The sequence below is a fragment of the Pteropus medius genome, unplaced genomic scaffold (assembly GCF_902729225.1).
Source record: "Pteropus medius unplaced genomic scaffold, Ma_sr-lr_union100, whole genome shotgun sequence".
NCBI lineage: Eukaryota > Metazoa > Chordata > Mammalia > Chiroptera > Pteropodidae > Pteropus > Pteropus medius.
In genome coordinates this window covers 37,506,487-37,524,610 of record NW_024340849.1, presented here as the reverse complement: position 1 = coordinate 37,524,610, position 18,124 = coordinate 37,506,487, and the positions used below count along the sequence as shown (strand labels likewise).

General features: G+C 33.9%; 1 protein-coding gene and 1 pseudogene across 8 annotated transcripts in view; one reads left to right on the top strand and one right to left on the bottom strand.

The window, feature by feature from the left end:
- The window catches only part of OSBPL1A (oxysterol binding protein like 1A), a 190,580-nt gene that overhangs the window by 107,484 nt on the left and 64,972 nt on the right, over positions 1-18,124 (bottom strand). For 7 of the 8 annotated variants that reach the window (XM_039844181.1, XM_039844190.1, XM_039844198.1 and 4 more), the window contains 3 exons: positions 15,856-15,954; positions 14,564-14,686; positions 9,077-9,158 (listed from right to left, as the gene is read on the bottom strand). In XM_039844181.1, the coding sequence (XP_039700115.1) occupies positions 9,077-9,158; positions 14,564-14,686; positions 15,856-15,954 (304 nt within the window). The remainder of the gene's footprint in view (positions 1-9,076; positions 9,159-14,563; positions 14,687-15,855; positions 15,955-18,124) is intronic. The other variant, XM_039844164.1, reaches the window with a different exon arrangement.
- Positions 12,732-12,850, top strand: LOC120589698 (uncharacterized; annotated as a pseudogene).

Sequence of the window (18,124 nt, the reverse complement as noted above, 5' to 3'; positions counted from 1 at the left end):
GGATAAATGTTTGGCATAATAGGTTTTTTCACTCTCAAAAATGTGTCCTGTAGAGTTTCAGTATCTTTTAGTATATGTTAAAATTGAGAACAAAGAAATGGTAGTACAAATGGCCCTCCATGTCCACAGGTTCCACATCCAGGGATTCGACCAACTGTAGGCTGAAAATATTCGGGAGAAAAAAGTTACATGTACGATGCCGACATGTTGCTGACATGTACAATGTAGTTAAGTCTACAATGGGTGTGTGTACAGACTTTCTTGTCATTATGCCCTGAACAATACAATATAACAACTGCTTCCATAGCATTTGCATCGTATTAGGTATTTTAAGTAACCTAGAGATGATTTAAAGTATATAGAAAGATGTGTGCATGTTCTATACAAATACTAAGTCGTTTATATAAGGGACTTGAGTATCTGCAGATTTTGGTATCCTCGGGATGCTGGAACCAGTCCCCATGAGAGACTATTCTATCAGTATCCCAGGTCCCCAGGTCCCTTAAAGAAAATCTTAATCCATTTATCCACTATAAAAAGAAAAAACACAATGTTGGCAAGAGAAAGCTGCAAAATACACACACATCACCTAAAAAAACGAGTAAAATGTCATATCCTGTCCAGAAAATTCGAGAGAAATACACTTAGTTGAAATAGTTTTGGACTTTATGTTAATTATACATTAAGATCCTTTAAATCAGTTCCTTCCATCAAAGAAAAATAACATTAAGGAAGCTTTTCACCAAAAAATAAAAGGAGAACAATTAAATCAGTAGCATTCTTCATATTTTAAATAACCTTGACTTATATAAAACACTGTTCTGAAAATATAGTAAACAAGGTCAATAAACAAAAGCAATCAAGTAAATCCAAATGCGAGCAATTTGCAATCCATTAGGCCATAAAACAGTAGGGGCCTATCAGGAAACATAAACTTTCAAACAAGAAATAGAAAGGAAAACAATCCACAAAGAACATACAATAAATTATTTTTGGTCAAAATTTCTAGGTGATAAAATTGTGAATATTCTTCTTTTTTCATTTTCCAAATTTCCATATAAATGTGATTTAATTTAGCAAAGAAAGGTCCTTTTCTTGGAAAAATTATTTCTCAAAATTCCTAAGGCAGAAGTGGGCAACAAAAGGAAAAGGTCAGAGTGAATGAAGGTATAAACAACCTTTCGTTAATATCTGGATATAAAGACCAAGTGATATTTTATATTTTTCATCTTATGGAATGCAGTTTCCTAGTGTTAACTATTTTTAATAACACCCAAACGACTAAAAACTACTACATTTTAAAATAAATTTGACTTTACATGTTTTTCATTTCAGATCTTTGACACACATTGTGAAGATTTATTTCGTACTTAGTTGCTAAATAGCAAATGAGAATACCATATGCTAGATGCCATATGACTTAAATAGTACCTCAACAGATGTCTCATATGGAGCTGTGGACTGAGTACTAAGAGGAGATGTACAGGAAAAAAACAGACACAGCCTCTGCCTTCCATAAATGTTCTGGGTAATCTAGTAATTTTCCACTTTCATAGCACAAATGATAGGAAGATGGAAGCATAGTCATTCATGGATGTATTGCTTTTATTAAATACCATCACGTGTTTTATCTTCTCCAATTTTGTCTGTTTTAGATACTTCTCACTTTATGCTGATTAGCATAAAACAAACATTAAATGTCAAAAAAAATTTGAGAAACACAATTTTATAAACAAAACTGATTCTGCAAGCTTTTAAAAGACATTCCAAGAAATATTAAGACTTAAGTTTTTATAAGAATCCATTATTGAGAGTGTCCAAAACAAAGTTAAAAGTTATCTAATTTCCCTGACAATCTAGTGTTTAAACAAGATGCTGAGATTACTGTTAACTTGCACAGTGGCATGGTGCAAGAACTGACAGACTTGGGCAGGCACTCTGGTGTGGTGCATCGGGGCCAGGCGGTTCATGCAGGCGTGCTTTTTATATAATGATGTTTGCATATGGTTATATAAAAATAAAACTGATAAGCTTCTAGAAAAGTTACCAACTGGAAATCACTGCAGATATGTTTTAGCCAATTAATATTTAGAGACTAAGCTGTCATGAATAAATGCAAAATGGCCGATAAATGCATATTTGGCCTACTCTACAAATTGAACACTTAATTTTGAAGAAAATGTTATTTTTTTGCACTAAAATTATTTTTCAAACTCAAGAAAGATGCTAGAAGATCACATGTGAAAAGCTTATCTTTAGAGACATGTGTAAAAAGCTCACAATCTGTCGTTTTCATGCTACACTGTACAATTTTTGAAACCATTAAAGAAATACTTGTTTCTTGTTATGTTAACAAACTAAACCCTAATAGAGATGACCTCCATTGTTCTAATATAGAAAATGTCCACATTCCTTAGCCTAACATTTAAGACATTCCATAAACTCAATCAGTTTCAGCCAGACTGTTTTTCTGGAAATATCTATTTTCCTTGAAATATTCTTCTATTTTACTGTCTCCAAACACTTGTTCAGGATGTTTCTTGAATACTGAAAATAATAATCATTTTCAGAAGTTTCTCCATTGAACCTCACCTAACTAGACACTGGTACATTCCATGAAGGGAAATAGAGTAATCTAAAACCAGAGGGAGTGTGGCATGTCCAGACAAGAAGTTGTTGCTGTGGCCAATTTTAGTGTACTGGTAGGGAAACAGAGAAGGGAACAATGTAGAGGGCTATATCAGAGACAGAACACATACAGTTGAGCAAGAATTTAAGAGGACTCCAAGGTTTGAGCTTCTGTGTGAATCGGTGATACATACTATGAGATGAAGAATGAATATCAGGACAAGAAAAGAGAAGGAAAAAATCGATAGGAAAAATAAAGGATTTCTTTGTTGTGACTTGGAAACTTCTCTATATCAATCCCACTCTACCTCTGAACTTCCGAATAGAAGACTATGAGGATTTGAACACCACCACAACTACAGGTGCCAAACTCATGAGATTGTCTTCAACAAATTCTACCGTTCACTGTTGACCCAGGAATAAATCTGTAAACTTTTCTAGTTCACACATCAAAGTTTAGGGGTAAATATCAAATTTTTTATTTATTCCAGACTCTTTATTGGTTAAGAACAAACTCTGGAGCCAGGCTGCCTAGAATCAAACCCCGACTTAGGTTACTAGCTGTGTGACGTGAGACATGTTACCTAAGCCCTCTACACCTCAGTTAGCTTATCTGAGAAATGGACATAATAGTTGTATGTACTGCACAGGAAGTTATAAGAAATTAAAAGTTAATATATGTAAGTCACACAGAACAATGCACACAAAAAAGCTGTGTTTGCTGTTAATCTAAATAATACAATTTGTGAATTACTGATATGTTTTACATTAGAAAGAAAATGGGACACTTTTGGTACCTGGCAGAGTAAGTTGATGGGAAACCATTCTTCAACCCCATCCCATAAAGATGTTGAATAAAATAATATATAGCAGAGTTTGAAAGAACGAAGTCTCTGATATGCTAGAAACCAAAAGAAAGACAATCAAAACTGCTAAAACAGGCATAGGCCAGTGAAGGCAGGGTGGGTAAGGCCAAGGACAGAGGTGGATGTCAACTGGAACACAAACCCAGGGGACTGAGAGCTGAGCTTTCCCATCCACCTGAGGGGAGGAGGTGTGTCTCTGGTCTCCTGAAGCTAACTAAGGGCAAGGTCTTGTTTAGGACTAGACCCCCAGTGAAAGCAAGAATAGAACAACTGCCCTTGGGCTCAGGGAAGCAGTGGAGAATGGCATTGTCTGCCTATTGTTCTGGGTAGGAAACATGAGAAATAGAAATTCCTAGCTTGTGTCTCACCTAAGTATGAAATCTAATTTTAAAACCATTAGCCTGGAACCAGAAGGCAGGAGGAACCATTATCCAGGAGGCAGAAAAAAATAAGGACCCCTGAAGATGAGCTCTGAATAAAAAATTATAATCCATAGTGAGGGACATTTATAATCCATCTCCAGGGACATTTAGCAGACAAAACAGAATCGGCTACACAATTACTTGAGATATAAACATATTTTGAAAAAGGCTTTTAAAAAGTTATATGTTTAAAATATTTGAGATAAAATTAGAAATATATGTTCTATGCAAGAACATGTCCCTGTAGAAAAAATAAAAACTTTAAAAATCACCACCTAGAATTTCTAGAATTATAAAATAGTCACAAAAATTAGAAAGTTAAAGGATTATACAGAAAAATAGATCCAATTTAGAAAGAAAGTAAACCTAGAAAACAGATCTGAGAAATTACTCAGAATGTAACATGGGAAAATAGAAATGGAATGAAAAACTAAGAAGTGGGAGGTAAAATAAAACATGTCTATGAGGAGTTCTGATAGAAGAGAACAGAAAGAATGAAGAAGCACAATTTGAAGAAATAAGAACCTTCTTAGACTGAAGAAAGATAATGAATGACTTCTTAAATTAAAAAGTCTCAAGAAGCATATACATGTAACAACAAAAGTCAATACCAGAGACAAAATAAAACTGCAGAACACCAAAGACAAAAAAAGTGAAGATCTCTGAAGCAATGAGAACACTAAAAAAACAAACAAACAAAAACAAAACAAAATAAAAACACCAAACAGATTGTCTATCAAAGAATCATCATTAGAATATTAGAAGCCAGAAGCTGGAATCACATCTTCAAAATGCTAATGGATGATACCTATAACCTAGTAAGAGTGAAATAATGATTTAGATAAGGCAGATTTTACCACTCGCAGACCTGGAATGAAAGAATTAGTCAAAGATTTACCTCAGAAAAAAACTGAATCCGGAGGTGAGAAGCAGGATATGAAAACCAATGGCATAAACTGTGGAACCCTACTGACTGGTGAAAAGAATGCAAAACATTCCACAGAGCTGCTCACTTCTCGGTTTTGCTTCTCTCCATAAAGCCTCATTGACTTGTACAATCTTTATACTTACTAATGTGACAGAACAAAGTTAGTACTTGTTTCTCCCCGAGTTCAAGAGAAATAAATTATACATTTATAAGCTAGAGAAGTAGGTCACTCATTTTCACCCATTCATTCATTCAAAACATTATATAGATACACACACATATATATCAAATGTCTACGTGTGCCATGAACAGTTAAGATGCAGAAGAGAATCAGCAAATAAAACAGACAAAAATTCATGGCCTCGTGGTTTATATTCTAACAGGAGAGGCAGATAATCAGCAACACGTACATATATAGAAGTCTGATAATTAACAAAGTAAAGTAAGGCAGAAGATAGAAAGTATTCAGAGGAGTTGAAGTTTAGACAGGATTAAGTATCAGTAAGAGTCCTGGGAGGAAACTGCTGGCAAACTCATATGGGAGCTGAGAAGAATCTTAAAAAGAGATTATTCACATAGCAGGCGGGGGTCAGTAAACTAACAGACTGGCATACAGGCAGTTACCACCCTGGAACAGAGGAGCGAAGGGAAGGGACAGTGTGGCTAAGGCCAGCAGAAGCTGGCATTATTGGAATGGGGCCACAAGACATGTGGAGGAACACAGTAGCACTGTTATACCATAGCCCAGCTAGAGGGAGCGGGGACATCTCCCGACCTAAATATCCTCACATCCCCTCCACCAATCTCCTGAAAAGAGCTCTGGTTTTTGCTGAATGCCATTAGAAGTCCAAGGGCAAGGAAACTCCCGCAATCAAGTCTGTAGTGATCCAAGGCACCAAGCAGGGCAGAAAACGAATATGGAAGAGCAAACTGGTGCAGGTGGGAAGGGAATCCGAAGGCTCTGTTTGAGTAAGGACCTGGGAGGTAAGGAAATGAGTGAGTACCCTAGAGAAAAGCCTTCTATGCAGAGGGACCAGCACAGCCCAGGCCTGAGGTAGGAGTCAGCCATGCTTCTTTGAGGGACAACAAGGGGAGGCTGGTGAGGCTAGAGAGGAGCAAGCAAGGGGACCTAGGAGATGAAGGCAAAGAGGGGCTAAAATGTAAGGTGAGTCATTAGAAGGACCTGTCACTCATTCTGAGGCGACCTGGAAACTAATAGATGTTTTGAGCAAAGGACATCATACACTGGTGTCTTAGAAGGATCCCTGGGCAGGGACTGTAGGGGCAAGAGTAGACTCTGAGGGCCAGTTTAGGAGGCCGTTTTAACAGTCCGTGTGGGAGACGATGGTGGCAACAGTGAATGAAGGTGGTGATAAGAATGTTTACTTGAAGTCTAGGATTTTGATGGAAGAGTTTTAAGTGGGTTGAACAAAAGTGTTTTTCCTTTAAAATTTTTTTCTTTTAGTTAAGTGAAATGTTTCTATTTTCTTTTACCAAGGATTAACTTATGTACATCTAGTAACATGCAATAAAGTATATGCATTAAAGATGGCACAAAAAGTAATATATCTTTTCTGGAGAGTAATTTAGCAACATGTATCAATATGCTCAAAAATATTAATACACTTTCACTCACTGATACCACTTCCAAAAATTTTACAGTAATAAAGTTATGTGATCAAATTTGAATGCACAATACCATATTATTTATAATAGTAAAAAACTGGCTACTACTTAATGGTAAATTTAGGCTTGTATAAAAGAAGAGATTGACTCCTAGCCTTCAGGAAGTCTTCTAAAAGTCTTATTAGTTTGAGTGATTTATTTATTTTTGCAACCAGACTTTTGGTAAATATAAAATAGTTGAGATTTCAGTACAGCATTCTTTGAACCTTGAATGATGTACTGCCAATGCCAAATACATAAATTTTGGCATTCATCCAGAGAGAAATTATGTTTAAGGTCCACTCATGAAAATGAAAGTAGTATTTCAGTAGAGGACATTTTGGACCAAAGGCACAATGTTTGGTCAAAAATGTTTACAGGGACCATGAGAGAGAATAATTATAAATAAAGCTGAAAAATCAGATTGAGCTAAGGCTATGCAAGTCCTTAAATGCCAGGATAAAGAGTGTCTTTATGCTACAGTTTCAAAAACCCACGAAAAGATTTATTTTTTCAACAGAAAAAAAATTATGCTTAAAAAGTATATTTCTAAAATTAATCTGGCAGGCAATGATGCAGTATTACACAGATTTTAAGTTGGAAGAGTTCCTGAAAGTCATGTGATTCAATTCCCTTTAAGGATGGAATTCAGGGGGATCCCAGAGGGCAGGGAGACTAAAGGGAAGGCCTCTGCAGTAATCGGGATTTGAAGTGATATGGAGCTGAACTATAATGGTAGAATCTGAAAAAGAAGGAAGAGAACTGAGTCTTAAAGTTCATATAATTTTGTACTAAAATGTAAGACAACAATTTCAACCATAAGATCTGGATTCTGTCCACGAACATTTTAGTTTTTCATCTTGAGACATCACTGGCAAACTATGTAGACAGTCTGGAGTGGGATGTGTATCTATCAGCTTCCTTTAATAAAGCACATGGTGTAAAATGATTCTGTATAATCCCTTGACATTAAGAGTGACTGTTACCTTCAACTCTCCAATTCCATTCATAAAAACATCTTAAACCTATTTAATTACTATTTATATATTTATCTATACCAATCTTTCAGAAAATGATATTTATAATTGTTTGTGTATAAGTCTGTTAGATTTTAGCGTAAACATATGAAATAGGGCTGTCAGATCACAGTCAAACATCTCAGAGATCCCAGATGGCCCTGTCCAAAAGGAAATACCTCTTTTGTGGTACTGAATGTTATACCTATCTCCAAGAGCGCTAATGATGCATGCCAACATTATGAGTAACATGGCACATAGATTAATCTAAACCAAGGGATTTGAGGCAAGCTTTAAAAATTCTTAATCTGGTTAGAATTGTGATATAATTTTTCTTTGACCCAGGTTAAAAAAATTAATCTTTATATTTCACCTCACTCTGGACATCTACACCTTTTAAATGTTGTTAGTATCTCTTCTTATTTTTGAGAGTTCTTGGTAAAGATGGTGTTTTAAAAGCTCGCTGATGGTCTTAGTTGCATAACTGTGAATATACTTTTAAAAAAGCACTGGATTGTACATTTTGCACAGGTGAATTTTAGGTTCTATGATTTACATCTATAAATCTGTTATTACTTTAAAAGCCTATTGAGAATGAATCATGCTAAGTGATATAATTCAGCCTGCAATTAAATATCAAAATGATTTAACTGCTGTCCTTCCCAAAGCTATCATTGCTGATATAAATAACTGTTTGCTGAATTGCAGTAAAGGAATGCCCAAGGTACATTTGGACAGATACAGAATATTAATGCTCAGTTATTCTAAGATTTCTACACATTCTATGAGCACATACAAACTGAACTAGGAGTTCACTGAGGGAAACTAGTTCATGATTAAAACTGACAGTTAATAATAAACTCATAGACAATTAAACCGATTATATTTTAGTGGAGTTATTTATAAAGACATCAGAGATAAAGTCTAAGAAACAATTTTTTAATTAACAAAATAATAAAACAATTTTTTCTCAATACTTAATTTTTGTATTGGATTATATTCTGATTTTTGAAATATTCATATGCAACTCATGATAATTCATAGCTAATGGAGAGTGAAGACATAAAAAGTTCAATAACAGATTAACCGTTAGCTAGACAAGTTCATGTATATATAAATAGATTCATAAAAGGTCAAGACCTGGAAACAACCAACAGCTTTATTTATAGATGAGGAAACTGAGGCTCAGAGAAGTTAAATGTACTGTTCAAAGTAACAGCTAGTAAGTGACAAAGCAAAGATTCAAATCCAGAAGTTTGACTCTAAATTCCATCTTCTGAGATTCATAAGCAGAATTCTCATTACACAGCCAAAATGAATATACAGCCCCAAGATGTTAACTTTGTTTTTCTTAAAAAAATATATATATATATAAAACCATTTTTAATCTATAATGCAAGCCTCCACATGAATAGAAATTTTAAACAGCTGAATTCAAAACCAAAAATTATCTAAAATGTATAGTAAAACGAAACTAGAAAGGTCAACAGTTATGATAATGGGTTGTTTCAAAGAATGGTGGGGGTACTCTTTTTATTTTTATTTTTTTACCTGCAGCCATGTCACGGTCTTTAATCATTTTGAGAAAGCTGGAAATTTCTTTATCTAGTCTCTGTTGGCATCTTTGTGCTTTCTGGAAAAGCAAAAAAAAAAAAAACCTTAAAGACAAAGAATTTTTACATTACAGATGCTTTAATATTTCTATCAAAACTTTCAGTTCATAAGTTGGTACACTGTAATAATTGAGACATATTCCTAACAGAGAAAATGGTATGAGAAAATTTCTTTAAAAATTGAATGTTTATTCACTTAAAGATTAATAAAAATAAATATTTCTAATACATTCAACATCTGCTGTGTAAATACAATACAACTGCATTAATTACTCCTAATAATTCATTAACCCACATATACCTGAGGAGTTATATTACTCTGATTTACTGACACCTTTAGCGGACTAGATTAAATTCACTGAGATACAAAATACATTCCTTAAGAATATATTTTAAAACTGCTTAAAAAAAAACAAAAAACCCAGATGGCACTATCATCTGGAAATCACAAGCTGATTTTCGTTCAGCAGCTAAGTGTACATAGCCCCAATATAATCAGACAAACAAGAACATTTTCTTAGTAAGAAAAATCTTATAAAAATAAAGTCAATTACAGAAAGTATCATTCCTTGTAATTTGAGGTTTCTCCATATGTAGACCCCTAAAAGCAAAACATATAGAGTTTCATTTAAGTTGCATCTTATCTTAGTATATATTTGGAAGTCCAAGGTGAAAAACCAGATAAATCCACTTATTACGTTAACAATGTAACTTTGGAGTTAATTTCATTTATACTTTCCCCTCAAAGAGGTAAAGAATAAAATTATTATAAAATTGGTAGATTATGGCAATAAGAAATATTTGCTCTGAGAACCTGACCTTATTAATATTAGAATCACACTGTTATAGAAAGAATAATATATTTAGCCTTATGAATCTTCCTTGCTTTGTATTTCTAGTCTCAGCTGGCCCATCACTAAACACTTTTGATGCCCCCAAATCAGATCTACGTGCCAAGGTGACATAGGTAAGCACTCTTTTCTCCTTTTTTTACCTTATAAATTTTTTAGTGCTTATGAAGCTCAACTCAACTACAGTAGAATTATTCATGTTACCACATTGTCAGGTAATGTTCTCTTGAAAATCTAATTACTCTGTTTTGAGAGCTTTAACAACATAAAAATATAATTCACTTTTTTTTTTTGGAGAGAGAATATCTACACTATTCAATTTAAAACCTCATTGAAAGTGAAATGGTATGCTGGATAATTTTTTCAGATATAATGAGTGAATACAGGTTGAAGGCTGGAAAAAAGTCCATCTGGGGGCACTGAAAACATGCACTGCAACCAAATGTAACGCTCATAATTTATTAATACAAAATCGTCATTTTCACTCTATACATATTTAATACGCCTGCCCATGTTCAAGACTACAGTTTTCCTTTTTATGGTGATAGTTAGCTGAATGCATAATAGCATGCACTGGCTTCATTTGCAGAGTGCAAATCCATAATAAATATGATAGTTCTGAGGTTATAATTAAAGACAAGAATCATTCTCCATAGCATCATCCTCAAACACCTGAATCTATTCATCTTCCCTTAGCATATCTACTAAAGAGAGTTTCCTTAATTGATGATTTACTTGTTTTAAAAGGTACACAATAGGTCAGCTGGATACGGTTCAATCTCCAAGACATTATTTTATAGTTGGGTATGTGTCTTCTGTTCTAAACGATTAGTGCCATTTAACTGATAGAACAAAAAGAAACAATAAATATAAGATATTCTCTTATTTGCTATAATTTCTTCTTAGCTATTGATTATATCATGAAAATCTAAAAATCTGTTTATGAAAATTAATGCTTATGAGTTTTTTGCAAAGCCCAGCATGCTATCTCATTCTTGACTTCTATCCCATTAACCTCAGGGTAAATAAGGGACTATTTTAGGTTTTCATTTTTACCCTACGTATATGGAAACCCACTATAAGCAATGTTCTAATACCCAAGATGTATTTCAAACCCACGTTATCTGGGCGCAAAACACAAGAACAGGATCACACCCACAAACAGGGGGCCCAGAGGCTCCCACGCAAGCAGCTGAGCCACATTCACAACCCAGATCTGCTCCTACCTCAGCCAGCCCAGATTTTAGTTGTTGGTTTTACGTTGATGTTAAACTGCTTTATGATCTCTGTCTATGGGACAGCTTAAAAATGTGCATCAAAGGGGTGGGCATCTAGGGAAGAGTGGACAAGGTAGGAGAGGGGTCGTTAATTCCAGGCTATTTACTGCAGATAATCCACATTTGGTTCATTAAGAACAGTTAGACCACCTTCTACTCAGCAGTCAAATTACTAATTAGTAGCAAACTACTAATATACAACAGCAAGAGAAAGGAGACAGGCACCAAATGGCACATATGGTATGATTCCATTTACATGAAATTCTAGAACAGGAAAAACTGACAATGCCTATAATGACAGAAAGCACATCAGTGGTTGCCTGAGGTGGAGGTGGAGGGCACTGTCTGGGAAGGAGCACGAAGAAACTGTGAGGAGATTAAAATGTTGTATATTTTGACAGGAGTAGTGGTTACATAGGGTATATACATTTGTTGAAACATCAAACTGAAAACATAAAATGCATTCATTTTATTGTTTAAAAATTATACCTCAATATATTAAACTTTTAACTAATAGACTATAGAACTCTGATAACTCTCCTCTTTGCAGAAAATCACCAGTACTGAGAATACTGGTACTCCATTACCCATCTCCAGGTCTTCCCAACTCTAACCAAATCCACTGTAAAGATCATATTACATCCTTCCTCAATCTAAGCTAACCCATGACACATTTATTATTTTTGGTACCTGGTGATTATAATGGCCCTGCTCCATCATCTTCTTGTTTTATTTTGCAATAGGTATATACATTCTGCTTAAAGAAAAAAAAAAAAGATATACAAAGAAAAGCAGTTCTTCCTCACATACATATCAGCCCTAGAGCTCCTGTTTTTGCCCTTTACCAGCCTCAATGCAAAAACTGCTAATCATTTCTCATCTTCCCAGGGATGATCTAAGCCTGCACAAATCTGTGTGTGTACATCTTTACTTATTTTCTCTCAAGTAACAGCATATTAGATATCACATTTTATACCTTGTTCTTTTCACCTAAATATAAATCTTAAATATGTCTACATATATAAATCTGCCTCATTCTTATATGGATGTACCAATCTTTACCAGCCCTGTGTTGACATCCATCCACCCATCTTTCTGCACATTCATTTTAATTAGGAATCATTCATCTTTCTGCACATTCATTAGAAATCAGTAAAGTTTAATATTATTTCCTCATTTGGTTAAAATTTAGCATCATCTGCTCATTATTTCTTATAAGAAGGAGTTCAGATTCTATAGAATCAAGATATATTCAACAAATAAAACTCCTACTTTACTAGTACCACGCCAAATCTAAGCATATCCCAGTTGTGTCCAACAGAACTTTCTACGATGGTGGAAACATTCTATCTGCTCTATCCAAAAGCGGTAATTACATGTGACTACTGAGCTCTTAAATATGGCTAGTTAAAATGAGGAACTGAATTTTTAATTGGATTCTAATTTACTTAAATGTAAATAGCCAGTCTATGGCCATGCCACCCTGAATGTGCCTGATCTCGTCTAATCTCGGAAGCCAAGCAAGGTTGGGCCTGGTTAGTACTTGGATGGGAGACCACCTAGGAAGACCAGGTGCTGTAGGAGAAAAATTAAATGAATGAATGAATAAACAAACAAACAAATGTGAATAGCTATGTGTACCTAGTAGCCATCATATTGTTCTATACCAAAATTGTGTTTGAATTTATCTTCCAATTTTTATTTCTGAAATATTTTAAAGTTGTCATTAAGGCAAGGACCACGAGGCCAATAGTTATAAAATTTGTCTAATGCTTTTCTCCCTGGAGGCATAACCTCTAGGCAGTGACAGAGAGAGCTGAGAGAAAATGTTGTTTTCTCTCAGAAAATGAGGCCTTCATTTGGGGTGGAAGTATGTCGAAATCAAAAGTATTATACAACATGGTCGACTTTATAAGTGTGGACATTTTTTCCCCCTAATTTCTACTTACAAGTCCAAAAGCATATTTAGAAAATAAGGTTCATATTAATTCAGATGGTTTTAGAATATCCCAGTCCTAGAGTTCCTAATGTCCTTTAGAAAGTCTATAAACAAATTGGTCCCATTTTTATCTGTAGCTTCTGTTAAAAAGGTTTTAAAATTACCACAATCCTGGAAAGATACTGTATGGTACGCTTTGTAAGTTTTTCCAGGTTTTATCATTTACCTTATAGTGAGGATAGTTCAATACAGAAGGATTTCTTTTCACTTAGGGAATACTGACTGAAAGTTAAAATATTTAACATAGTTTTATTTTTTACCTGTTTGACATGATTTTGGCCATAGATATTTAAGCCTTCTTTATTTATCCACACGGTTTTAATGGCCTTCAGATGCTCTGGTAGATTAATTTTTGCAAAGTTCACTGATCTGAAAATTATGTGTATGGCTTTAAAACAGAAATACTGGTAAAGCCACCATCAATAAATCTGAAGAATGTCTTCTACAGAAAATGAAGGACCTCAAATTCTTTAATGTTACACCATAAATTACAACTAGGAATCAAAAGAGTAAAAATCTCTAACTTAAATGTATAGCCCCTTAATATAACTCCTTAGGTATTAGCAAACTTAATTTCATTAAAGTTTTTGTTTAGAAACACTCAAATTCTAGAAGTGATTCATCTTATTTTAAAAAAACGATTAAATTGAGTAGACAAATTCATATGCTCTGACATAGTTATTTGGATTGAAATTCATCATCCTTTCATAGTTCTAATTCTTCCAAACCCAATTCCCACTTAAAAGGTACTGCCAGAAAATTTATGCCAAGGAAAAAATATCTATTTCATTTCAATTACAATACATATGCTGATACTTCTGTGTGGACGAGTCACTTCCAATAAGGGCTTCTCCATTCATTACTGTCGCTTTGCTTTATCAATGAAGTTTATAGATTATAAGTGGTTTTAAATGAAACTACTGACCAGGAAATATATCACTGTGGTTGCATTATTTAAACTCTGAAATATGCAGTGAAGTCATAAACGGCAAGTCATGGATGCTCCCCCTACTGGCGGAAGTTTTCAAATAGGACAATCTGAATATAGTAATGCAAAAATTTTAACAAAAAAGATAGGCATATGCCTACATCTTTAGAGCTCAGCCACATAGACGTGATAGTATTACCATAACAGATATTATAAGTAGCAATAGAATATTACTAGACAAAAAGCAATCCTACTTCCATGGTCAGAAATCCTAATTTCAAAACCTCACATTAAAAAAATTAAAATATTTCACAGTAAAATCTGAATAACAGAGTTAGCTATAAAGGTCAGATTAAGTTTTCCTGTTTACCTCTAAGGATTCCTTCAAGTCTATAGCAGAAACTGCATCTTCCTCTTCATCATCAGTCAGCTGGTCCTGGGAACAGTAGTGAGTGCTATAAGCAGAATGCTCTTCTATTGCTTCCAGCCAGTCCTGAAATAATCCCAGGATTTAAATAAAGTGAAATGTATTTTTACTCAAAAGAGGTGATATGACAATGATGTGGAAAGCATAAAGTTTACATGGAGAAAAAAATATATTATGGCCTAAAAAACAACAACAACAACAATGAAATAATGATGCAGATCTCTTGTCCATGACATGTCTAGATAAAAAAGTTTCCCAGTACTTAAAATATATCCACATTAATCCTCAAATGCATTATAATAACTAAATAATGAGTGGAGAATTTTTCACTTAATATTACAGGTTCTCAAAACTATTGAATAAGTTATTATATAATAATGTATCTAGAAACAATTTTACTTACTTGCAATCAAATTATAAGCACCAGAAACTCAAATCACTTTAAGAGAGCCTACAACTGCCCTAATGCTTTAACTTTTACAATGTTTTTAAAAAATCAACAATTTCACAAAAAGATGGAATATTTACCCTAAAAATACCTGTCTTATTACTTCTTCATTTCTTATAGCATTACTCAAGGTCAAATCTTACCATTTTATGAAATGTTAGGACAGTCATGATTTGGATTGTTTAGGGTTTTTTACAGGCTAAAGTTAACCACTTTGGAAGATAGATTCTTTCAATCTCTCACATAATTTACAAAAAACAAGAGGTCTATAAATATCACTTTGATCTAAAGGAATATAGATTCTTCATTAAATAACTGCACTGTGAATTTCTATTACATGAATCCTAATTTTCTTGCTGCTATTGTTCAATTTACCAAAAAGAAGACTGAACCTAAACTGTAATAAATCAGAACACCTAGATTGGAGTCCAGGTTGTCACTTGCAAGCTGTGTGACCTTGGGAGATCTCTTCAATCTTAACCGTCTTCAGTTCCTTTGCCTACAAATGAAGGTCAAACTAAACAATCGCATAGGCTTTTTTCTAAAACCGGTAAGAGCTCCTTACATTAACAAAATCAAAATGAAAAAAATTATGACTAGAAAATCCCTACAAGCATATACCGATAAAAAACTAATTCATAAGCCAAATTTCAAAAGCTTCAAAGAACCGCCTCCATTAAGAAGGTACAATCAACAAGATTTTAGATGGCAATATTAAACCTATCTTATATGCTTTGTTTCTAAATGTTCGAGTTTTATGAAAGATAAAAGAATCCATAAAAATTACCTCTCTTGACTGTTGAAGGCTATTCTTAGGAACCCTGAAGCCATGAATAGTGTCATCAAAACATTTAATAAAGAAGAGGCAGCTATCAGTGGATTTTATCTTGGATATAAAAAAAAGTCAGTAAGACAATACCATTCATGCACATAAAATGGAACCCTAAAATTATACATAAAATTAAAGGTATTAACATGACTTAATTATACCCAACTAACATTTAAAATACCAACTGACAACAAATGGGACAAAAATTGATACACTGGAAGTATCAAATGCATTGTAGCTTATCTATGTCAAGTCTGGCTTTCATAGTCTTAGTTACTAAAATACTAATAGTCCACTAGGTATGCAGTTTTAGTTTATCCTTTCAATTAAAATAGCTTAGCGTGCACTTGGGCCGTAAAATCCTTTACCAACCACAACTCCAATTTCTTATTCATACCACTCTCCTAAACTTTTGAGTCGAGTGTAGAAAAATGTTTGAACTGAGTATAAAAGAACAAGGAGTAGATAAGATTGATACAGATGGGAGAAAAGATAAAAAATTATTATGTCTTTTTAAAATATAAATTTAGAAAGTAAAGGGATTTAATAACTAAGAAATAAAAAGACTTCTGCTTCAAGACCCTTCCAGAGGACTTCCCCACCTCCTTGCAGAAAACGACTATAAAATCTAGACACAAAACAAATGGAAACTACCTGAAGGAAATGGAAAGAGAGCAAAAGTTGACAGACTGATGAGGGTGGGGTGGCGGGCGGCATGCACATTCTCTTGGAGGAAAGGAAACAAGGAGCTTTGCGAGTAAGTGCCCATCCCTCAACGTTTTTCACCTACGACTAAGTACAGTGCACATAGTGACACAGCAGCGAGGGCACACGTGAAAAAATCCAGTCTTTCTATTTTGAGGAATTTAAAAACCTGGGGAGCCATAAATACTGTACAGTAGGGAAATCTCCAAGGGAAAGAGACAGACGAGGGATCCCCAAACTCTGTCTATTCACATCCATAACTGATGCACAGAAAAGATTCAAAGCAGTCATTTAAATGCAACCTTTCTGAATGTCCAAGAAACAGAGTTTGCAATCCAAACCCAGCTAAGAAAAATGACCTGCTAAACCAAAGGAAATAACATTTAATGGGGGAAAATAGCAAAATCCAGAATCTACAGAACTTAACTTTCAAAATATTAAAGATATGATCCATAATTACCTGACACATGAAGAAGAAAACGGAACACATTTTCAAAAGAAATCTAATTAAAAGGCAAAAACAGAATGGTTGCTAAGGACCTCTATATATGTAAATATACTATCTACAAAGACAGAAAATAAATATAAAATTTTAGATAGGTCGATAACACATAAATAGAAGACACTGCAAACAGTAGTATGAGAAGGCCTGAGTGGTTATATTAGTATCAGGCAAAATAGATTTCAAAACAAAATGTATTATAAGAGATAAAGAGAGCCACCACATAATGATAAAAAGGGTCAGTAAGTCATATGTATGTGATCAATAATAGAGCAAGAAATAATTACACAAACATAAACACCCTTCTCTCAGCAACTGATACAATTAGCCCAAATCAGCAAAGACACATAAGATCATAACGACAGAAACAACCACCATGACTGAATATTTAGAAGACACTGCATTCAATAATAGCAAAATACACATTACTTTCAAGTGCATTTACTAGGATTATCCATGAGTAGAACCATCAAGCAAGTCTCAATAAATTTGACAGGAGAGAAACCATATAGGATATGTTCAGTGACTGAAATAGAATTAAATTATAAATCAAAACAAGATAATCAGGAATATTCCAATTATTTGGAAATTAAACAACACACATCTAAATATTCATTAGTTCAAAGAAGGTATCACAATATAAATTAGAAAATATTTTGATCTAATAATGAAAACGAAATCTATCAAAATTAGTAGGATGAAGCTAAAACAGCTACAAAGGGGAAAGTATAGCTTTAAATGGCTGTATTAGTAAAGAAGATAGATCTCAATTAATAATCTAAGCTTTCAACTTATGAAAACTATAAAAGAGAGCAAATTAAACCCAAAGCATGGAGAATTTCTCAAAAGAACAAAAATCAATGAAAAATAGAAAAAAATTAGAAAAAAATTAATAAAATCAAGAGCTGTTTCCTTTAAAAGACCAATGAAATTAATAAACTGCTAGCCAGACAGATTTAAGGGGGAAAAAAAACACAAATTATCAATATAAAAAATGAAAGGACAAAGACTACCTATCAT